Source organism: Daucus carota, chromosome 6 (assembly GCF_001625215.2).
Source record: "Daucus carota subsp. sativus chromosome 6, DH1 v3.0, whole genome shotgun sequence".
NCBI classification, from domain to species: Eukaryota; Viridiplantae; Streptophyta; class Magnoliopsida; order Apiales; family Apiaceae; genus Daucus; species Daucus carota.
The window spans coordinates 30,489,794-30,515,276 of NC_030386.2; the positions used below are offsets into that span (position 1 = coordinate 30,489,794).

A 25,483-nucleotide genomic window follows, 5' to 3' on the forward strand; every position below is an offset into this window, starting at 1 on the left:
ACAATTTGATTGTACTATCTCAAGCTTTGCATTCATAACACACATTCGCTAATTGGAAGCCTCGAAATTCAAGTTTTTCTTAGTAAGAGTGAGAAACGTGCAGTAAAAAAAGATGGTCAAGTGTTTCTTAGTGGGTGTTTGTGTACGGCTTAAAAGACCTGGGTTTATAAGTTAAAAACACTTATTCGTATCGTTTGGGTAAAAAGTCAAGAATCACTTATAAAAAGCATTACACTTTAATCACTTATAAGTCTTAATTTACTTCTAACTTCTACTCCACTTTTTTATAATAAGCAAGAAACACTTATTTTAAGTTCATCCAAACGGTTTCTAGTTTATACTCATACATATATACTTTTTTATGAAAAAGAATGGCAGAACTATAAATGTAAATGCCATGATCCATTTTGCAGATTTGCAGGAGCATACTTAATTGACAACAACCTCAATATTCTAGTCATGCATAATATTTGACACGGAAGGTGTTGTCCTCGTCGATGTTTCCACTAAAGGGAAAGTTGACACACAACAAACTGATCTGGATATGGAATGATTATACACACATAGACTCAGGGACAGACGGTATCTAGGTTGTAAAAGTGTTGTATATCGTAGAGGCATCCAATGTCCATTCATCTGTGGGTCAGGTAATACACCAGTAGTAAATTAAAATTTAAAAAAAAAAAAAAAACCTAGCTTGGGCATGATCGAAAGCTAGTTATGTACAGGTACGTAATCGACAATCCGGACATAATTTATAGAGAGCGAGTGTTTGAAGTAAAAATCAAGTAAACAAAGTGCATATTATACGCGAACTGCACCTCAATATATATATGAGCTTATAAATCGTCTGTAACTTAAGAGATAAAGCAACACTCGTATAGATGTACCCCAAGTGCCCAGTCCCTGCTTAAACTACAATATTAACTTAAAGCGTTTATACAAATATACTTATTCATGTAAAGTAGTTTCATTATAATTATATATGAAGCAACTGAAAATTAAAGAGGACAGATGATAAGATGAGCATGCATATAATTAAGTTTGTACGCTGGCAGTGAGGATGTGATCAACCTCCATGCATGCGAAACTAGCCGTGGAGCTTGCGGCGGATCAGTTGAAGCCTGAAAAATATATAATCGAATCAGAACACATTCAGGATCGCTACGTTGAGTCCTCGAGCATGATTTTAAGATCGAATCGATCAATTTGATTTCGAGATAAAACCATTGTACGTACATTATATAGTTTGCTACTGATTAGAGCTGTAATTCGAGTCGGGCAGCTCGCGAGCTCGCCCGGCTCGAGCTCGTTTAAATGGGCTCGACTCGAATTACAGCCCTACTACTGATGCAAGTATAGAGAGTGGAATATATATATGCAAGAGTTGTACAAAAGCAGTAAAAATTAGTACTATATATATTTTACTAATCTGCAGAATCATTCCCAAGTAAAAAAACTTATAGTTTGTACTATATATGTACAAACTACATTCTGCGTACAACTTATACATGCAACGACGGGGCGGATGCATTTCTAAGACTTACCTTATTTTTTGAGATAAAAGCTTATTTTTGGGAAAAAAATTAAAACATATATATTATAATAAAATAATTTATTGTAGGTCTCTTAATATTTATTTCTAGAAAAATATAAAAATTATATATATATATATATATATATATATATATATATATAAACACAACAATAGAAATTATGAAAAAATTATTTTATATGATATTATAAGTGTTGAAGTGATATATAGTGAGATTTTCCAAAACATTCTTGCGACAACCGGGTTAAGTCTCGAGTCTTTTTTCGAAAATGTGATCAAGTAGGTCCTCAAAAGATCACGATTTATTGATGCAATTGATAGTAGTACTGTTTATATTTATAAATTAAACTAAAGTCTCCACGCTCTTTGATGTTGGACTGTGGTGTTATAATCCTAGCTCCATGCTTTAATAATAATAACAAGTAATAATCTAGTTAAGAAAATGAGAAATATTATATGCATAAAATCTTAATTAATTAAGATGCTGAAATTTAACTATCTAACTATATTAGGATGACTTATATATATATTATCAATCAATAACTATATCAATATGCATAGATATATGAAGGTGTAGCCATAGTTTGCTGCAGTAGCACTACCAAACTTTATAGCTTTTTTAGCTTATAAAACTGTATAATCAACTTGTCCTGATCATATCATATACAGAGACAAATAACAGAAGATATATGCAAACCAGCTAGAGCACAACCGGGGCAAAATTAAGGAAGCTGCTGGTCGTTCTCTAGTTGAATCATATAATTTAATAAATAATTTATGTGTTCAATAAAAAGTATTTCTGAAAAAATTATTTCAAGAAACATATCCAAAATTAGTATTAATCACTATCCAAAAATGAATAATACTTAATTACTCTTAGCATGTCATTTCTCTTTCTATCTGTACATATCAGTACTGGAGTACGATTACTACACTCGAGTTTTTGAAGTAAACATATATGTGTGTGTGAGATTAACTAGACAATTCAATAATTTAGAATATGACTATTTTACTACTCTACATACAAACTGTATTAATGAGTGGTTATATCTTATGGCCGTCCATGGGGGGAGCAGAATCCTAAAATTCAGAGACAAGACCAGGAAAAAGTGCTGGCAACATTGGTTGGAAATTTATAAATTGACTGTAAATTTGCATGACAAGTACGTGACGATCATTTGGTCCAATACTCACCCACCTCCATACGTGGGAGACTGTCGGCTTTGGTCACACTTGCTACTTAACTTAATTCCCCTAAATTCTCAATAACACTTACTCCCTCCGTCCCTATTTATCTGTCCACTTTGCAAGTAAAAATTTGTCCCTATTTATCTGTCCATTTATACTTTCAAAACTCATTTAATGATAGTTTTTCAAATATATCTCCATAATTTCAATTTTCTAGGCTTGACTTATTTAAAACTTGGTTGAATTCATGTTTTCAAGACATAAAGTAGGGGTATTCCACCATTTTCAAGATATTAATTAGAGGTATTTAATGAAAAAGTTCATAGCATCAATTATTCATTGGTATGTGTTTTTTTTTCCAAAATGGACAGATAAAAAGGGACGGAGGGAGTACTAATTAGGGTTCTCCCCTCTTTGTCTAGGGTTAGCTATAATTTCTGATTTCCTGCATTCTGAATCGGGTACCGGCCTGGCGAATAATTAGTATTCGTATCGTTGATACAAAATTTGATAACCAGCTCAATCCGCATATAATGTTTTACTGGTCTAATTGATTCGGCCTTCACTTTGTTATAAGACGAAATTTAAGTTGAAAATCAAAAACCTAATTACCTTTATTTTCGAGCAGGAATTTTTGGTGAAGCACAGAATTAAGAAGAGGGCAAGTGAAAAGTGGTGGAAGCAGCCTCCTCAGTACTGGCCTTCAACGGATTAGTGATTCTCTTTTTCTTCTTCTTTTTATAAGGAATTCCTCGAGCTTTGGCTTGCGAATCTCTGACCTCCCTCAGGTAGACCCGAATGGCGCCGCTAGCAAAAGGGTTCGTCTCCGGGGCTCCCCCGTTCTCTTCATACGCGGCCCTGAGCCGTCCAATGAGCGCATCCAGGCTCCCCCAAGCTTGCCGAAGAGGACAAGTACAAGGGCCAGCTGGATCAGGGTGTCCAAAGTAACCACAACCTTGGGCATGAACCTTAGTCTTCCCGAACTGATCCAAATACCGAAGAAATTCCAACACATGACTATAGTTGCACTGTGACATAGCAACCGGAGGCCTCTGGTTCTTCAGATACTGTCCAAACGTGTTCCAATCACGCCGCTTCTGCGACTCGTATCGACTCAACTGAGGTGCTGGGTGCTGCTGCTGCTGCTGAGTACTGGATGATGAACCAGCCGCTTCACCTCCTGGCTCTCTTCTCTTGTGATCACTAGACATGATAAGATAACACAATAATAAATACGATATCTTAATTAATCCATCAAATTTTACCAGGCCTCAGTTTGCTAATAAATTAGTACTAGCTAGTGTGTATACAGAGGAGATTAATTAAGGAATAATTGAAGAGAGGAGGAAAGGGGATAGTGAAAGATGGAATTAATCAAAAAAATGGGGCTGCTAATTACGGACACATGATATGGGACCAATCAAAGTGCTTTAGCTCCTCCTTTTTCTTCCTCCATTGAATTATTTTCCTTCCTTTAATGGCGCAAATAATATTATTTAAGGAATACTTTACAATAGTTTCTATGCATTTATAATTAGGCAACCATCATCAACAAGCATGTAGCAAAATTAGCACTATGATTTAACTCCAACTAAGTCGTGTGCCACTAAGTAACCTTAGTAATTAGAATGGTGGGAATGCAATAATTTCACAGTAAAACAGATTCAGGAAATCCCCAACAAACGAAAATCTTCCTTTGTTTAAACGAGCCGGACTATAAATATTTTTAACTCTGTGAATTAAAGTTCTACACATTTATTCTTTTTTTTTTTACAATACAGGCTTATATGCCTTACAAAATTAGTATCTGTTCTAATAATTAGTATTTGTTCTCAAAAGTGTTTTCTAAAATTTCAGTCGGTTTTCGGTTCGGTGTTTTTGCTCAGGAAGGATGAACCGGAATTCGGACAACCTCTAGTAACATTTCACGATTCTTCTCAGATATCAAAAATCAAAAAAATTAAATATAAAAAAAATTGATTATATTTTGAAGTACAAACAGGAAGAGATTTTTTAGGAATCAAGCGATAATTATTTGACAAACAGTTGGTTTATTCTCATGGTTTGCCACTTGTCTGTCCCATGAGAATGAAATTTATAGATTCTCTTTACCGGACACATATGGCATGAATAACAACCTAAAAAGGACAGAGCATCATTAAATTCAGTATTACTTGTATTTAAAAATTTAAAACTACATGAAATTAATAGTATACAATATAATTATTAATCAGCCACTTCACGTATAGCTGGTACCTGTTCATGCATGACAGTCTTGGTTGTATATCATCATTATGCTGGCTTGTTTACAATATGACACGCACAACAAGATAACATCGTATATGTAACAATTAACCTAAGAATGTTACTTATTCACCCATAAATAAAGTGACTTTCTGCTGACTTAAATTAATTACGTAATAATTTCAAGCCTCCAATCGCAAATTTGGAAGGGTTTGTGTAGTGTCTGTCCATGGGCATATGTTAAGAACTAAATTTCATGAATTTGGAGGGTTTTGATTGGTATGGTGGTTGCATTTGCAGGGGGTCCACCATTATTAATGAGGGTAAGTCAATCAAAACCCTCTAAATTTATAAGTTTTAGTGCTTAGCATATGCTTATGAGCACACACTAAAAAAACCGAATTTTGAAATGTTGACACAAAATAATAGAGAAGAAGAAAACAAGCTTATACACAGTAGTATGCACGTAAAATTGCGAATTACTCCCTCCGTCTCAATTTATAGGTCAAGTTTGGAAAAAAAATTTGTCCCAAAATACATGTCCCTCTCTTCTTTCAATACAAATTTATCTACATATTAATTGTGATTTTTTTGAAACTCAACATTATTCTCATTTCTCAATGCACTAAATCTCTATATTTATTGTGATTTTTTTGAAACTCAACTATATTCTCACTTATCAATGCACTAATTAATGATACATGAGATAAGATTCCATCTAACCAACTTTTTTCTTAATATGTGTGTTTATTCCAAAATGCACCTATAAATTGAGACGGAGGGAGTATGTAGGTAGTTGGTTAATTAAATACTTCCATCAATAATTAGAGTGAAAAACATGAAAGTTCTGAATGTGCGTATGATGATGGAGTCGCGAGATATTTCTTTTTATATTTTTTGTATGCAGGTAAATTTTGAAGAGTTTGAAGCTGTGAATCAATGAAGTTAATTGTATGCATCAATCATCTATCAGACTATCACTATATTAAGAATTGATATATAGTAAACGGAACATGCAAATTTCGTCATTCATTAGCTTCTTGATTGTTGCTTGTAAGCTGTAAATTAAATTTATTTTTTGCATTTTTCACCAAGTTTGTTGCAGAGTTCTGAATTGGAATCATTTAGCCGTATTTGTTTCAATAGTCAACGTGGTGTTTATATCAGGTCATTTGGTTCAGGGAGAGGTATGAGATTTGAATGAGCGGCATTATTTTTATATGTTTGTAATAAATATGTTCAATTAAAAAAAAGTAAGTCGTTAATTTTATTTAATTCATGTATACCGATGAATAGTTTTTCTAAGAAAAAGTTAAAATATTAACAAAATTATTATTACCATAATACTTTTTTTTTGAAACGACCATAATACTATTATATATTTTTATATTATTGATTTAATTTATTTAAATATTTATATTAATTGCTCAAATAGAAATAAAAAATAAGAAACAAGTTCCATACTCACTCTTATTGTCATTCTCATGTACACCACTTCTTTTGGGTTAATTATTTAGCGAGCCATTTAAATGAGTTTAATGTGTCAAATTGATTTTTAATCTAAAAATGATATCACAAAAAATCCTTATACACCTATAATTATTATTATTATCATATTGTCTAAAATCATGCACGAATGTGATATATAGCCAAAAAGTCGAAACGGTTAGCAAAAGAAGACATTGTTCTATTGGTTTTTTCTCACTTAAATATTCATGATAATTATTGGTGCGTATCCATATTTGACTTGATACCGTTTTCAAATTAGTGACCAATTTGATATGTTAAACAGACTTGAGTGTGACTCGCTTAATAATTAAACTTTTTTTAATCGATAACCTATATTTTAGGAGTATAAGTATTTGTTTTTTTTTTTCATATGTTTTCTGATATAAAAGCCATATCTTAGGAGTTTTATGTGTTTATAAATTTTAAGTTTTTCAACAAAACGTTATGGCCTCGTTTGGTACACGAGTTTTACGAGTTGAAATTCCTTGGAACTAGGTTACTGCACAGACTTCCTTGGAAATTTTAGATCACGTGTTTGGTTTAAACTATGTAACCACACTTGTACAGTTGTACTCGTGTTTCTTATAAAAATTTATATATTATGATATATTAATTTAATTATATAATAAAATAGTTGTATATAATTATAATTGTATTAAAATTAGTAAAAAATAAAATTATATATATGTACATTATTTAAAACGACTTACAAACAAAAAACAATTGATCATATTTATTATTATATTAGAAGAAATATTAAATATTAATTATAATCATATTAAAAGAATATAAAATTAAAATATTATATACATATAACTCAAAATGAATTTAAATAAAATTGACATATATAAAAAATTGTAAAATAAAATTATTACAATTTATTAATATTATTATATATAATAGTAAAAATAATATTAAATTATAAATTTATATACATATGAATTAATATATGATACGGATAATTTATAAATGACAAATACCATATAATATAAAGTACGATTAAATTAAAATCAATACATATAAATAATTATATACAAATATTTTTTTAAAAATAATATTTTATATAGAATAGTTGGAAATAAAAATTTAAATAAAAGACATCAACACCGTAACCCACAAAAACCACGTTGAAGCTCAGTACCGTGTTTTGGTGCAAGTTGGAGTATCCGGGAAGTTTGAGTTACATGACTTGAAATAAAAGTTACAAAACAAAATACTGTAATTTAGATGAGTTTCATGGAAGTGTGAGTTACGACGTTGGGTTACATCTAACCAAACGAGGTCTATACATTTGAAATAGACACAACTCACGTGTGAACATCCTGAATAAAAAACTCCTTTGAGATGGTTTGATTCGCAGGGTGATTTGAGATTGAAACCACCAATCGGACTAAGATGGTACGAGATTGAGGTATTATGAGGTTGCTTGAATTAATTTAAAAAAGTGACATCTTGCTGGCAAAAAAAAAAGTGACATCTTATTTAAATTAAAGAATTGAAGTAGAAGTCAGAAGTAAATAATTTTATAACGAATTTTCTATGGTGTGCCCATGAGCACACAATAGTCCCCAGCTCCCATGAAAATACTAGTTTTTGATTGGTGGATGGATAATAAATGTTGATGCCCCCTGCATTTACACCAATTCCACCAATCAAATGTAGCCATTTTCATGAGAGTTGGTGCTTATTGTGTACACCAATTCCACCAATCAAATGAAGCCATTTTCATGAGAGTTGGTGCTTATTGTATGCCCTTTGGCACACATTAGAAAGACTGATTTAATAAAGCATATGAAAAAAAAGTTTAAGTTCTGAAAGAAAAACTAGCATTCTTAACTTTTTAAAAGCGCTTCTACTTTATACAAAAACGGGTGAAGAAAAGATAAAAGCTAGAAGCAAATTTCTGCTTCTACTAACCAAACATACCATGTGTTTGGTTTTGTATTAAAATTAATATATTCAATTTAGAAAAAAATAAGTTCTTAATTTGAATTAATTAAAATATTAATAAAATTATTATTATTATTATGTATTTTGTACCACTAATTTAATGTTGTATCAAACATGTATATTTAATTGATCAAATGTGAATATGAAAAATAAATATCATTCTCATGCCTCTCTCTCGTACTCACTTATCGCTTTAGGTTATCAAAATCCCACACTTGAGATTTAAGGCATGGGTTAAAATTTATTTTTCCTAACTAAACATCATATATCATATATGAGTTTGAAATAAACGAAACTCTCTTATTTTAAAACATTCCCAATAAAACAACATTAATTTTTTTCTATAAATTTTTTGTTGTGTTTTATTCTTAATCAGACGAGCTTTTAAATTGTCTCTTTTTAATTAATTCAATATTTTAGTATAGGAATTAGAATTCGAAGTTAAAACATAATACAGGAGTGAAATTTTCACGTAGTGTTTTTTTGCAAAATTAATGTTTTTATGTAAACTCAGCACTCTCTCCCGCTCTGGCTTCTCTTATCGATTTTACGGGCCCCCGCCCTGAAATAGATCATGGATTTTGCTCAAGTAGAAGTTAAGAACATTTCACTTGGGCCGATGTTTGTGCTTGTGCCACAATTTTTCTTTTAAAAAAAATACTCCTATTGAACATGTGGGCCGAGTTGCCAATGATTATACTTTTGTTTCGGAAAAAAATTAAATTAATTAACGGACTAAGTCATGTCAGAGGACCATAAGCAAAGTTTTAAATGCACCAACAAAGCCGATTGGATTTATTATTGGCCCAAAAGTTAATGGCTTACCTTGATATGTTGGGCCTCCAGCACTCCCCGTTTCACCATTAACAGGGCCGGCTCATAGTACAGGCCATTTAGGCAACGGCCTAAGGCCCCCAATGTTAAGAGGCCCCCAATTTTATACTAGTATATATATGTCTAGGTATACATCTGAAAAAAAAATAATTTAGTTACATTATATTAATAAAAAAATCAAAAATAAGATGGGAATTAATATCTAAATTTTGTGAAAAAATTGAAAATTTTGTGTGATCAACTTTTCAAAAACATAATCAAAATACTAATACAATATTATTAATCATACTTTATTTTTTGTGCTAACTTAATAAATACTTACTTAAATCCATAACCTAATAAATATGAAAATGATTGTTTTATGTGGATGTAACCTCATTCTTGTGAATATAAAATAAAAAGAAACACTAGAGATTTTATTGTTCTTTAATTTTCCCTTCAGGTTAATTAATTTTTAAATTCAGATTTAATAAAATTATATATATATATATATATATATATATATATATATATATGAATATTATATAACTAATTTAGTTTTAATTTACATAGTATGTAATTTTGTTTGCCTACGATTTTTATATAATTATATATGTTTATTTAGACAAATAAACATATATAATTATATGTTGTAGTGTGCATGAAGACTAGTGAAACCTGATGTAAAAATATTATTTTGTAGCAAGTAAATTATGTAGTAGTGTGTTTAGGGTGATTTTATGTTAATTTGTAATGTTTAAATATTGTAAAATTTTGTATTTGTATTATTAATATAATATCTAAAAAAAATTTAAATTAGGCCTCATTTTTGTAATTCGCCTAAGGCCCCCAAGTTTCTTGAGCCCGCCCTGACCATTAACCAGAACATATGCGATACTGTAATCCATCAGTTAGAGCATTCCGAATTTCCAATACAAACATGTAAAATGGAACGTAAAATTATAAAAACATTTTCAACAATATTATACAACATTATAATTGGTTTTTCAAATATAAAATAAAAATTAAACTTTATATATTAGAACAATATAATATTATACAAATTTCATTTTTTTTTCTATGTTCCATCACAATGAATGCTGCCTAAAATTATAAAATTAAGATTCCTATACATATCTATTTTACAAATACATAAATGAAAAATTGAGTACATGTATATTACTGAAAATTGATATATTCGTTCTTTCACATCATCAAATCTACTTGAATATAAAAAGAAAATAAATTTTATTTATCATCAAAAGTTATTAAATACTAAATGATTTAGTGTGAACCTAGTTGATCATATTTTAAAACTATTCTGGTACTAATTTTATATTAAAAGCAAAAAACATGCTCAGTGCTATAGTGACTAGTTATCGAAATAACAATCCAACTTTGCAACTAATAATATATTCTGCATCATTTTTAAGCATACGATCACGATAAAACACAGTGTCGTGCTATTCGCCTTGCATGAAGCGTTAGAGTCTGTTTGTCGACTTTAAGTTGGGTTCAGAATCTTGTGATAGTGAATCAGTGATATTAAACTAAGGCAAGTGATACTAAACTAAGGCGCCGTTTCTCTGTGATTAATTAATTATCCAACTTATCAACTAGCAATAAACCTTCCCTGGTTCGAAGCTGCAACGCACTCTGCATGCCAAACGACGGTCAATATGAATTTTATCTTAAATCACTTTTTCTAGACAAAAAAAATATAATATCTAAATTTTTTAAAAAAGTAAAAACAACTCATATAATTTTATTTCTATCCAACTCAAATTATAAACAAAAAGAATCACATATGAGTATTTGGGATGAAGATATATAAAGTATAACTTTGATATCGGGAGTCGGAACTAATTGTTAGAATATAAGATCCTGGAAAGGGTCATTCTCTAACACCTTGAGGTTTTAGAGTAACTGGTTCCTTGAATTTGGTTGAATTAGCCATTTATCGTGATTTTTTTTGATAACTCAATTTAGTCAAATCAGAATGTAATCAGTTAATTGATAAAATATTTTGAAAAAATTAATCAAAATTAATGTATGATTTTTTTTAATAAATCTGTTATTTTTAGGAAGCGCTTCCACCGAGCTAAAGGCCAAATCGAACGAGCCAAAAGTAGGTACAAAACATCACGTATTCGCGTCACCACATTTGAAAAACAATCGACATACAATTTTATTTGTAATCTATCGCAACTCTTATTTTACACAAAGCCCGCATGTACACTGACGAGTGACGAGTAACCATCGCACTTTTTTACTGAACCCACTTCATCAACCACCACACGTAAATAAAGTCTTATATGGTAAAAGTTTTTAATTTTTAATGATAAGTTTTTCTTCTTCCTTTTTCGGGAATTTTGAAATAAATATAATTAGTAATTTAAACTTTATATATTTATCTATACTTTGAAATTAATATTTTTACATCTAATTTATTTGCATTGAGTTGGACACCATTCAATTGAGATTTTAATAGATTTTTTTTATTTATGAAATATAGATCTATTCAACACGGATTTTTAGAAAAAGAGTATGCAGTTAGAATTCTAAATTATACTATAAAATCTGATAATATTCAATCAAGATTTTAAATTATACTTAAAAATTCGATAATATTCAATTGAGATTATTTAAAGTTCATTAAAATCTAACGAATGATGATGAATTTTCTTAAACTTCATAAAATATGAATTTTGTGATAATGTTCGGTATATTTTAAGTATTTTGATCCCGCCAAAATACATGAGATTTTGAAGTATTTTGTACTTAAATTTTAAATGCTTCATATAATTTTATATGTTTTTCTTAAAAATCTATATATAATTTAGATTTAGATATAAATAATTGAATGACGCCGAAAGAGTATTATTTAACTAATGGAGCATTATTATTATTTTTTATAAATATTAAACGACTTCACTCATTCAATATAAGTTGGGGGCGTATCAACCTAATGTTAGTGGGTGTTTGGCAACCTAAGCTTATGGCTTATTTAGAGAAGAAGCAGCTTCAACTTATTTGTGGACTGTTTGGCAAATTAAAAGAAGTGCTTAAAATGAGGCTTAAAAGCCCTAAAAGAAAGCTAGGAAACCTAGCTTTTTTTGGGTTTGGAGCTTATTATAACAAAATAAGCCACGGGTATCCAAACACTTTTAATAACTTATAAGTTCAAACCAATTTTTCACTTATAATCTACTTTTTTATTTTAAACAATAAATCACTTCTTTTAAGCCCCGCCAAACGGCAGTATAAATAAATGTTTTAAGATACAATACAACTAAATCATCCACCCAGGCGACGTACTTTCCGAGCCACCATCACCATTCATCCATATAGTTATGCCAGAAGTTAATTTATAATTTTATACTATAAAATCATATACTCCCTCCAAGTTGGCTGACTAGGAAATACGAATATTCCACCGTGAGTAAGCTTATCACTCCAAAATACAAATACGAATATATTAAATCTGTATTTGCTCCTAAATTTGCCGATTAATCGGCTAATTGGTGATCAGACGGATCGACTAAGAATCATCAGATAGTCGGTGATCATACGGATCTCGATATGATTTGATAAAAAATTTAGATAGAAAATGATTAATATAAAAATGGATCATATTAGTAATTAATTGATTAAAAATCAAATTAATCGGTCAAAATTTGGATTAGTTGGTTAAAATTTCTTCTAAATATAAAAATTTATGAGAAAATTTAATATATATATATATATATATTATAAATAAATTAAATTAATTATAATGATTCGTGCTTTGATCATTAATCTAAAGGTAACTTTTTTTTTTCTTTTGCAAATGCAGGCTTATATGCCTTATAACTTGTTCTAATAATCTAAAGGTAATTTTATGAAAAAAGACTGCATATCCCAAAATACGGAAATAATAATTAAAATAATATGATTAGAAAAATTGCCCCCAAAATATCACCAAATCTTTTAGCTTTTAATTGTTTTAATCCCAACCGAACGTCACATGAAATAGTCTTTTTGTTTTTTAATATCGACAAATACCGGACGAAGTAGCGTTTATTCGGTATATTTTTTCGAATCATGATATTGTGATGAATATTATAATGAGTAGTGCTAGGTGCACAAAATTGTGTACAGAATTTTTGTACATAATTATGTGCAATAGATGTGGTGAGTTTTAATTGGATGGTTAATTTATTTCAAAAAAAATAAAATAAAATTGGATGGTTGATGTAGAGGGTCATTCCAATTAAAATCCAACACATATCATTATGTACAAAATTTTGTACACACCAAATATTTTTCTATTATAATAAGATATCGCCTTTTTTTTTGTGAAAGTGCTTCGCATATAAAGCTTGGCAGCTTTGGATCTCAACTTACTCTTGCATTTCTCTCATCAGCTCTTTGCCTTGAAAGAACTGTAAATCTGCGATACATTTTCTTCCTCAGCTCTTTTACCCTGATTTACAGGTAACTTGCTCTTGTAAAAAATATATATGCATGTCCTAATACAGGTACTGTTTTGTGTGTGTTTGTGCATAATTACATATATGATTATGGTATCTCCGGTGCCCCTCTTGTTAAATTTTTGGAAAACAATTACATATATGATTGATGATTCATGTAAAAAGTGATTTTAAGTTTCAGGGTTAGTGAAGAATGCCTACCAGGAATCTGGAGAAGCTTGCATCCATTGATGCTCAGTTGAGGCTACTCGTACCTTCTAGAGTTTCTGAAGACGACAAGCTTGTTGAGTATGATGCTCTGCTATTGGATCGTTTTCTTGATATTCTTCAGGATTTACATGGGGAGGATCTTAAAGAAACGGTGCTATACTTTTTCCTTTTATCATATTATTGTCTTCGGTTCTGTAATAAGCATACTTGTTAGTTGTTGCTGATCAAATATATGAATGATCCCATCTCAATTTGCATCAGTTAATTAAATTTTGTATAAACCTTTTTGATATAATGATAATTGATGTACATTAAAACATGTGTGTTTTATGTGTGTTCGTTCAAATACAAATTCCAATTGGTGATTTGGGGGGTGTTTGGATCATGGTTATCGAAATCTTAAACTCGTGTGTTGGTGTTTGGATTAGCAAATTTATTGTATGGAATGGGAATCTCATTCCCATTTAGTTGGTAAATCATTCCCTTCACAGTCCATGGGATACCTATTCCCATACCCGAGTCCCATATCCCTCATTCTCATTCCCGATTCTCATTCTCTCCCACAATACAAACGCCCCCGTAGTCTATTTCTAGAGTTTGTAGGCTAAAATGATATGGACATTTTAGAAACATATTGTATTTGGTTTAATAAAGATCGGATCTGTTAGATATATGTTACAGAAATTGTATTTTTGTTTTAAATATGATGGAATGCTCACTAGTTCGTAAGAAACTTCAAGTCTACATAAATTAATTCCAATTTTACATCCGGAATAATTTCAGAGATCCTTGATGTTGATCTATATATCATACCTAATGCAAATGCTTTTGGTGTTTGATCTGTAAAGGTCCAAGAGTGCTATGAGCTCTCTGCTGAGTATGAAGGAAAACGTGATCCAAAGAAGCTGGAGGAGCTGGGAAAGGTTTTAACAAGTTTGGATCCAGGGGACTCGATTGTGATTGCAAAAGCCTTTTCTCACATGCTTAATTTGGCAAATCTGGCTGAGGAGGTCCAGATTGCTCACCGCAGAAGGATCAAGTTGAAAAAGGGTGATTTTGCTGATGAGAATTCAGCAACAACTGAATCTGACATTGAAGAAACTCTCAAGAGACTTGTTGGGCAACTGAACAAGACTCCTGAAGAGGTTTTCGATGCTCTAAAGAATCAAACTATTGATCTGGTATTTACTGCACATCCTACTCAGTCTGTTCGAAGGTCTTTGCTACAGAAACATGGAAGGTGTGTGTCCTCGTGCTAATGTGATTGTTGATTTGTAGTAAGACTATGTTGTTCGTGCTTAATGGTTTTCCAACTAACGATTGCCTTCTTATTACTCCTTTTCATTGCAGGATAAGGGACTGTTTGACCCAGTTGTACACCAAAGATATTACTCCTGATGACAAGCAGGAGCTTGATGAAGCTTTACAGAGAGAAGTAAGGAGCTCTATTCATTTGGTTTATTCTTTCATCAGTTAAGAACCTTCCACTCACTAGCCACCGTAGAGAGAAATGGCATCCTTGTAACAATAACTGTGATGTCTTGCTATTATCAGACCACGCATTACTTGATATTTCTATAAGACTTGTCTCAGGTGGCCTGATTTTGATTTGTGTCTTGCAGTTGGCCCCACTATGTTTAGATTTAATCTATGTAATATAAGAAAAACTGTTTTGTCTTTTACATTGCTGATTTATGTTTTTTCATTTTATACATGAGCAGATTCAAGCTGCATTCCGTACAGATGAGATCCGAAGGACACCTCCAACCCCACAAGATGAAATGAGAGCTGGAATGAGCTACTTTCATGAGACAATCTGGAAGGGTGTGCCCAAATTTTTACGGCGTGTTGACACAGCTTTGAAGAACATAGGAATAAATGAACGTGTTCCGTATAATGCTCCTCTTATCCAGTTTTCTTCTTGGATGGGTGGAGACCGTGATGGTATTAATCCTCTTCCTCTAGACTATAACATATGTTTGAGAAATATATCAAATATAAATTCATTTTGCAACCTGAATCTCTAATCCAGTTTAAACTTCAAAGAATAATGTTAAGACATCCATTTTTCAGTATTGATCATTTTAATTGCTACAGATGGTTTAGTAAACCAAAAGCTTTGCAAACAGAACTAGAGCAATTTATGTTCATCTGATCTCCTTTATATATGAACTTAATTCTAGGTAACCCGAGGGTAACTCCTGAAGTAACCAGGGATGTTTGCTTATTGGCCCGAATGATGGCTGCCAACTTGTACTTCTCACAGATAGAGGATCTCATGTTTGAGGTATAAACCAATCAACAATGTAAATGGATATATTTGCTCAGTTTTAATTCTACAAGATGAATTGTACCAATATAATCATGATTGTAATGCTAAATATTCTCTTTCAGATGTCTATGTGGCGATGTAGTGACGAGCTTCGTGTTCGGGCAGAGGAACTCCACAGATCTTCCAAGCGAGATGCAAAACACTACATAGGTAATTGTTGCATCAGTTTCATAAATCTTATGCCTTCTTTTAAAATTTCAACGAGCAGACCTAGAATAGGTGGAAACATTATATGGTTCCTACTTGCTACTTGTTTCACAGTGATTTCATTAGCAAAGAGATCATCAGTCTGAATAAAACCAGAGATTTTCTTATCTACTCTCATTTCTTTATGTTAACAAAATAATTTTTTAAAGCGTTGTTCCTATTTCAGAATTTTGGAAACAGGTTCCTGCAAGCGAACCTTACCGAGTTATTCTTGGCGACGTTAGGGATAAATTGTATCATACTCGTGAACGTTCGCGTCATTTATTATCACATGAAACATCTGATATCGCAGAAGAGGCAACATACACCAACGTTGAACAGGTATCTCCCATTTTTCTTCATACAAGTATTGAGTAAAAGTAGTTTATCGCAGACATCAATTCTTCTTGTACATATTATTGCTAATGCGAGGTGAAGAATAGTTTAGACACAAAATCTACTCTTCGTACAGAGTTTATTGCTAGAGTTAAACTAGTTTTCTTAAGCTTAATAGCTATAAATATTATCTTAAAATCTGGTCTATTCCTTTTTGCAGTTATTCCTCATTTTATTGCTTCTTATTGTCTATTACATGATAATTCAGATTACTGGCTAAGTTTACTTATCCAGAACTATAGATTTCTTATCCTAATATCTTGATGTTATTTTTGTTGTGTGCAGTTCCTGGAACCTCTTCAATTGTGCTACAGATCTTTGTGTGCCTGTGGCGACCGACCAATTGCTGATGGAAGCCTTCTTGATTTTCTAAGGCAAGTATCGACGTTTGGACTATCACTAGTGAGGCTTGACATCAGGCAAGAATCAGATAGGCACACAGATGTCCTTGATGCCATTACTAATCACTTGGAAATTGGCTCCTATCGAGAATGGTCTGAAGAACGTAGGCAAGAATGGCTTTTAGCTGAACTCACTGGCAAGCGCCCTCTGTTTGGTGATGATCTTCCAAAAACTGAAGAGATCGCTGATGTTTTGGATACATTGAATGTTATAGCAGAGCTCCCTTCTGACTGCTTTGGAGCCTACATTATCTCAATGGCCACATCACCATCTGATGTGCTTGCCGTGGAGCTTCTGCAACGTGAGTGCCATGTGAAGCAATCACTGAGGGTTGTTCCTCTCTTTGAGAAACTTGCTGATCTTGAGGCTGCTCCTGCTGCTATGGCCCGGCTTTTCTCAATTGAGTGGTACAAGAACAGGATAAATGGAAAACAAGAGGTCATGATTGGGTACTCCGATTCTGGAAAAGATGCCGGGAGATTTACAGCAGCATGGCAGTTATATAAGGCACAAGAGGAGCTTATTAAGGTAGCAAAAGAGTTTGGTGTGAAGCTAACTATGTTCCATGGTCGAGGTGGAACAGTTGGGAGAGGAGGTGGCCCTACCCATCTTGCTATTCTGTCCCAACCTCCTGAAACAATTCATGGATCACTCCGGGTTACAGTTCAGGGTGAAGTCATTGAACGATCATTTGGGGAGGAGCACTTGTGTTTTAGAACACTTCAGCGTTTTACTGCTGCTACTCTTGAGCATGGGATGCGTCCACCAATCTCACCAAAACCTGAATGGCGTGCACTTATGGATGAAATGGCTGTTGTTGCTACTGAAGAGTACCGTAAAGTTGTTTTTCAAGAACCACGATTTGTCGAGTATTTTCGCCTTGTAAGAATTGAACAATCATGTCTTAACTTATTCTTCCGTCATCTTACGTAATCTATGTAACTGATCAAAATTTTGCTCATTATGACTGCAGGTCACCCCTGAAATGGAGTATGGCCGCATGAATATTGGGAGTCGTCCATCAAAAAGAAAGCCAAGTGGTGGTATTGAATCACTCCGAGCTATTCCCTGGATATTTGCCTGGACACAAACCAGGTTTCATCTCCCAGTTTGGCTTGGCTTCGGAGGAGCCTTCAAATATTGTCGAGAAAGATGTCAGGAATTTCCATATGTTGCAGGAAATGTACAACCAATGGCCATTCTTTCGGGTTACCATTGATTTAGTTGAAATGGTTTTTGCCAAGGGAGACCCTGGCATTGCTGAACTGAATGACAAACTCCTTGTTTCTGAAGATTTGTGGTCATTTGGAGAGCAATTAAGATCTAACTATGAGGAAACAAAGAGTTTTCTACTTAAGGTACATAGTTCTAAACAGATGTTCTACATTCCTCAGAAGTTATCTCGACTAATTCCTTATCATAAACTATGCATCTACTTCCTTCAAGTTGATTGGAAATCACAATTAATTGGGATACGTACTATGTCTCACCGAGATAATAAGTACAGCCATTTGGAACATTTTACATACTTTCAAAGATCCATATTCTGAACACATCTAATTACAATTTTCAATTTTGCAGATTGCTGGGCACAGGGAAATTCTGGAAGGAGACCCAACCTTGAAGCAACGTTTAAGGCTGCGTGATTCCTACATTACCACCCTGAATGTCTGCCAGGCTTACACCCTAAAACGGATTCGTGATCCCAGTTATAATGTAACACTTAGGCCCCATATCTGCAAGGACTACATGGAAAACAAAACAGCTTCGGAACTGGTAGACCTGAACCCCACAAGCGAGTATGCCCCTGGTTTGGAGGACACCCTCATCTTGACCATGAAGGGTATTGCTGCTGGCATGCAGAATACTGGTTAAACTTGCTTTTTTAAAAGCTCGGTTTCTTATTATGATTACTGCAGAGGTCATGTTACCATAAGTTCTTGAAAACTGTTTACAAATTGTAAGTTATGAATCTCTTTAACGAGGATTCTGTTTCTTTTTCTGCTGTAATATCACTGTGTTCTTGTACTCTCAAGGTATTAGGGCAGCAAACCAAGGGCCTTAATAGTGAATTTTGTTACTTGAATCAAATAAAAGCATTATGTTATGGAGTTTTGGTTTTGGAGAGAAGTTTTATGTAGGATATTTTTGTTTTACAACCTCAAGTGGAGTAAAATCAGACATCAGTACAGTTGTAGCTTCGTCTTAATTTTTGTCACAGATAAAGTTCCAAATTCCAACTAGCCGAAAGACAAGTTGATCAGAAAATAAATATGTAAAATAGATGTGATTAATATAGCTTCTTACCGATTCATTTGACATATTTATATTTCTTTATCTTTTACAAATAGTCTATTTTTTTAGAAAAATATTCAAAAATAATCATTTTTCGAAATTATTTTAAAAAATACGGTCAAAACGGTATTTATGATTGCAACGTTGGTCGAAACAGTTGATATTCATGCAATCATCGAGGTTGAATATATGGTTGCACCGTATTTTTACAAAAAATTATAATTTGAAAAATATTTAAAAAAACTCTTTTTATTATAAACATACATCATCTCATAAGGTTTTCAACAAGATTCGGACGCTCGAATATATGAAATTAGGAGTAAAAAACTGTAATGTCTAAATATGAAAGAAGAATATTTAAATTGCAAGAAGATGCACCTTACTTCTGTCATTTTAAATTAAATATTGACTTGAGTGTTAAATTTTTTATATGATTTACAAAATCACAGGATCGACACATTTTAATATAAATCTAATTTGGAACAGCATGGTCAATCAATTTTCGAACTCAAATTTTATAACAAGATTATCGCCGTTCAGAAAAAGAAAAAGCCTAGTCCTTGACTCCTTGTTAGGGGTGGTTTGGTTCGCCGGGTGGTATGGGGTTGGAATGAGAAATCGGGTTAAGATGGTATGAGTTTAAGGTATCATATCTGATATCATGTGTTTGGTTGTGTTCAGGAATCAATATATTCAAATTTTAAAAAAAATTATATTATTAATTAAAAAAAAATTATTATATTATATTTTTGCATCATTGATAATTGTCGTATTAAAAATTAATATTTAATTATTGAAATAGAGCCAAAATATCGAAAATGAAATTGATTCTCACACCCCCATCTCATACCCACCTCCTCCCTTAGATATCAAAAACCCCCAGCAAGTATGGGTTTGGAATGAACAAAATTCATACCTGATTCTATATCCCCATCAACCAAACGACCCCTCAGTGCGTTTGGAATTTTAAAAACCAAAAAAGTTTAACCAACCTCCACCGATTATAATTATAAAAGTGTTTAGCGCACATGTACCTGTACCGCAATTAATAAGCAGCTCCGTTCAGACCATGTAAGTCCAAGCAACTCCAAGTTGCAAAACAGACAGCTCTTACGTGTCAGAACACTACTGGACAATCACCATGCTGGATGGCTTCCTTGTGGTCCCCACTCTCCTCTCCGTGACCGGTACCGGCAAATCCAAGTCCCCAACCACATCTCTTACATATATATATATACACACTTATCAAGTCTTGCCCCCCTCTCTCTCCCCAACTCTCTCTCTCTCTCTCTCATACTAATCTGACAGCAGGTAGCATTAACAGCCATGGGTTCCTCCCCTGACCGTGAGACCTTCGTCTACATCGCTAAGCTTGCTGAACAAGCTGAACGCTATGATGGTCAGCCATCTCTCTCTCTCTCTCTCTCTCTCTCTCTCTCTCTCTCTAGATCTACGTATTTCTTCATTCTGCTGCTTTGCTACTACTGGATCCTTCATGTTTGTGCTCAAATGTGAACCTAGATTAAATTCGAAAATTATTCAACCTGTCGCAACCATCCATTACATATATAATCTACGGTTCCGTGATTTGTATTATTGTGGAACTGTGATTTGTACAATTTTGACTTGACTAGTGACTAGTTGTACACTTATATTTACAAGCTTGATTTATCAGCGTGTACTATTAAGATTGAGTAGGACACGATTGATCTGTAATGATGTGTTGATTTTATAGTGTTTGGATCGTGGAGTTGCAGTAGCTAAGCTTCTTTTTTAAACTTAATTAAGTGAGAATTTGTGTGAATGTGTAGAAATGGTAGATGCGATGAAGAATTTAGCCAAGTTAGATGTGGAATTGACTATTGAAGAGAGGAACTTGTTGTCTGTGGGATATAAGAATGTGGTGGGCTCACGTAGAGCATCGTGGAGGATATTGTCGTCGATTGAGCAGAAGGAAGAGTCTAAAGGGAATGATGTCAATGTGAAACGGATCAATACGTACAGGCAGAAAGTGGAACAAGAGCTTTCAAGCATTTGTGGTGATATCATGACTGTCATAGATGAACATCTCATTCCTTCCTGCTCTGCTGGAGAGTCCACTGTTTTTTACTATAAAATGTGGGTGAAGTTATATATAGCTTTAACTACTAGTGTAAAATTGATTTCGAGTTTTTTAGTAGTTGTCCTCTTAAGCAGTTCTATTTTCCACTGGGTGCAGGAAGGGGGATTACTATAGGTACCTCGCGGAGTTTAAAGTTGGTAACGATAGGAAAGAGGCTGCTGACCAGTCACTCAAGGCCTATCAGGTGCATAAATTACCTATTAAATATTTGTTTTTTTTTTTATCCTATTTCTCTATTCACTAGTATCGAATGGTACACACCACCAAATGCCGAATATGAAGTTTGTATTCCCCATTTATAAGCGTGACCTCCATCAGCTACTCTATCTTATCTACAGCATGTATTGCCCTTCATCTTATTGTTCATCTTTCTCTGGCGTCATGGGTAATGATGAACCTTTTGGCTGGTATAATTGTTGATTTGGGGATATCTCTTCTTTTAGAAAAAGTGTATTTTTTAAATTGCTAGTTTTTTCATCATAATTCTTGCTGTACCTATTCCTCGGGTCTGATTGCAAGTAAAGGCTTTGTCCCATAGATTGTTCTGGGAGTTGGGACCATTCCTGTAATTGTGCTAGATTGTCCTCTTAAATTAGGATCAAGCTATAAAGTTTTGATGAATTGGATTTTCCAGTCATATACTTTCTTGTAACTGTAAATCACCCTTGTGACTTGTGAGCATTGGAATAGAGTTTGCTCCTACTCCATTTACCGCTGAATCTATTATTATAAAAGTTTCTCTCTATTTGCATATATTTTTGTAGCTGGCTTCCACTAGCGCTGAAACCGATTTATCTTCTACTCATCCCATCCGATTGGGTTTGGCTCTGAACTTCTCTGTGTTCTATTACGAGATCATGAACTCTCCTGAAAGGTAACACTGGACTCTGAGCTGAATACGTTATTGTGTGTGACTTGATATTAAGATATTGCATTCTCTCTGACAAGCTGACCCTTCTCCGTGTATCTTAGGGCTTGCCATCTCGCAAAACAAGCTTTTGACGAAGCTATTTCTGAGTTGGATACCCTCAGTGAGGAATCTTACAAAGATAGCACTTTGATTATGCAGCTTTTGAGGGACAATCTCACATTATGGACTTCTGACATGCCTGATGATGGAGGTACATTTATGTTCATATATATATTATCTGCATAGAAGAGTGATGTGCAGTATTACTGTTATCAGAGCCGGTCCTGAGGCCAAGCTACTTATGCTAATGAATGGGGGCACACAAAAAAGAGGGGCACATTTTATATTAAGGAGCAAACAAATTTTTAAAAAATATATATATGCACAAAAAATTTCCTTAAGGGCACACATTTTTTTTTTTTTTTTTAAAAGATCACCAAACCTGCTCTGAAATACTTTAATAGAATACTTATATGATCGGTCTGATAAAAAGATTATCGATATCATTTCTTATCTTTTTCCAGATATTATTGTGGGGCACAATTTTTTTTTCTTGCTTGGGCTTTAGATATCTCAGGGCCAGCCCTTACTGTTATTGTATGTGTGTCATACTCATATCCAATTATAAACCTGCCTTTCTTTTCATCAATGGAGACTACCCATCCCTCCTCCCAATATACCACAATACCTTATTCGAAGTCCTCCTCTTCCCTCTAAGTAATTTGAATGCCTCTTAACATCTCCTACCAAACCTACCTTATATTAAATATATTCTAGCTCAATTAGTATTTATGTTGGTTAACTGAAACCAGAGCTTCTACTGATCAAAAGTCAAATTGAGCTTTAAGATCCTCAGGAGCCTGCTCACCAATACTGTGCTGTTTAAATAATTAATAACTTTTTCTCCTTTGGGACTTATTTGGGTAATTCGGTTGCCCTATGATTACCTATCCTATTTCTAATTCTGCAGAAGACCAGAAGATGGAGATCATTGGTAATACTGGTGAAGCTGAAGACTCAAAGGTATGCTATTTACAATTTCTTAGCATGTATTCCTGATGAGATCACGTCAGACTTACAGAACAACACTTTGAATCATTAAGGAATTGGTTTGTTAATATGCATTTAATTTTGTCTGACAATCTGGCAACTCAAACTCCGCTTTCATTTTTCGTGTGCAGTAACTGGACATTGAAGCTTGCATTCTTAAATAAATAGCGACTGAGATCCTCTCCAAAATTGTTGTTGTTTAACTGTATTATTGTTCTTACCCTGTAATGTAATTCTGTGGAGAAATCGGCAGATTTCTGAAATCTTCCAAGCTTCACTTCCATGCTCTGTAAAACTTGAGATTTGTAGTTTGTAGAAATTTGTGTTCTTTCTGTTCTTATCTCCTTGTTCAGTTCTAGCAACAAAACTAATTTTAAACTTGGTCAAGTTGTTTCTTGAAAATATATAAATCCCCACAAAAAAAAAAACCTAAAAAATGAAATCTTGGTAATTAGAACGTGGCATGCTTGTGAATTGTGATATAACGCGTATTTCTTGTGACAACGCCTATTCATAATTTGATATAACGCTTATTTCTTGTAACAACGCCTAACTTGATGTGTTTAAAGATTTTAGATGGATGTGGATTATTCATACAAACATGTTAGATTTAATGTTTACAATATTAATTTTAAACATGTTAATAGAACCCTAAATTTTAAATAGATTTTTATAATATAAAACTAAATACATGTTTTTTTTAATGTTTTTTATCGTTTTGTGTGTTTAAAAATAATATTAAAACATAATACATAGATATGAATATTTTTTGCACGTGAAGAGCGTTTGCTCTATGATTGTTGTCTTTTGAACATCACTCAAGTATAAAATCCTTATAAATATATTATATTTTATTCTAAATTATATTTAAAATATAATTTAATAATTTAAAAAATACTGAAAAATAAATCACTTAAAATCAAGGTGTATTCTAGTAAAAATAATAATTCGTTCGTCCAGGTGGGACACTCGAACTAAACATAATTGCTAAATGCAATTCAAAATTGCTAAATACAAATCGGAGAGATTACACTGCTATCCCTCTTAATTTTCTGTGCACGCAAGTGCCTAGTTAATGCATAGTCTAATTTTGTGTATAATCATTAATAACCTAGATCTACTCAGTCTACTCAGTCATGTACGTTGTACCTTAATAATCTTCTCCTAAATCGTACATTATCTATATAAATATTTACACCCTCTGACCCAATGAATTGTATACATTAGTAATCATATCTTACCAATACATGTGTTTAATTTTAATATTCTTACTTGCGTATTTTAAGAACTTTGACTGTACACAAAAATTATTATTTTTATATTTTTGCTTTTATGAATAAAAGTACATTAGTAGTATTTTTATTCACAAATATAAAATTTAAAAAATAACAATTTTAGGTGTGCGGTCAAAACTCTTAAAATACGTTCAAGAGACTAATATATCCAAATAAGAGTAGTAATTAGTAATTAGATTTTTCATATTTAATTAGTCGTATTTATATTTAGATATATGTATTTTATTCTAATTTTTTATTATATGTGAATATGACGTATTTATCATTCTTAAATAGTCGAATCAACTTATTTGTGTTATCGGCTATATGTGTGTATATAATACATTACCTTTTTATTTTTTTTTATTTATAAATTTCATCATCTTGAAAATATTATGTTATCATATCGTCTTAAAAAGGAATTTATACTTTTTTCCTACTAAAAATTATAAGTTCAATATTAATAATTTTTTTCCACTGAAAAATAACATGATAAATAATAATATATTTATTTTAATTTTCTAGATTATAACTTTTACTTTATAATTTATGTTAGTTCAAAATCGATAATATTT

The 25,483-nt window shown here is 32.5% G+C and overlaps 1 protein-coding gene, 1 non-coding gene and 1 pseudogene across 2 annotated transcripts; 2 read left to right on the plus strand and 1 right to left on the minus strand.

Annotated features, from left to right (window-relative positions):
- Window positions 1-857: 857 nt before the first annotated feature.
- On the minus strand, window positions 858-4,310 carry LOC108226402 (uncharacterized). The gene is made up of 2 exons (XR_010284084.1): window positions 3,356-4,310; window positions 858-1,124 (listed from the first exon to the last, which is right to left on the minus strand). It is a non-coding gene; the product is annotated as an uncharacterized LOC108226402 (transcript).
- Window positions 4,311-13,595: 9,285 nt separating this feature from the next.
- Window positions 13,596-19,368, plus strand: LOC108226390 (phosphoenolpyruvate carboxylase 2-like; annotated as a pseudogene).
- A 1,420-nt stretch (window positions 19,369-20,788) lies between these two features.
- Window positions 20,789-23,974, plus strand: LOC108226400 (14-3-3-like protein C). The gene is made up of 7 exons (XM_064078884.1): window positions 20,789-20,951; window positions 21,364-21,670; window positions 21,771-21,858; window positions 22,439-22,548; window positions 22,647-22,795; window positions 23,555-23,607; window positions 23,766-23,974. Exons 1-7 carry the CDS (start codon window positions 20,879-20,881, stop codon window positions 23,766-23,768), a joined length of 783 nt encoding a protein of 260 aa, XP_063934954.1. The 5' UTR covers window positions 20,789-20,878; the 3' UTR covers window positions 23,769-23,974.
- The last annotated feature ends 1,509 nt before the right edge of the window (window positions 23,975-25,483 follow it).

What these genes read in the sequence shown, in the direction of transcription:
- LOC108226400 (XM_064078884.1), top strand. Translation starts at nt 20,879, where the DNA reads ATGGGTTCCTCCCCTGACCGTGAGACCTTCGTCTACATCGCTAAGCTT. An exon ending in ACTGTTTTTTACTATAAAAT is followed by an intron (nt 21,671 to 21,770) that starts GTGGGTGAAGTT and finishes CACTGGGTGCAG; the next exon opens with GAAGGGGGATTACTATAGGT. An exon ending in AGTCACTCAAGGCCTATCAG is followed by an intron (nt 21,859 to 22,438) that starts GTGCATAAATTA and finishes ATATTTTTGTAG; the next exon opens with CTGGCTTCCACTAGCGCTGA.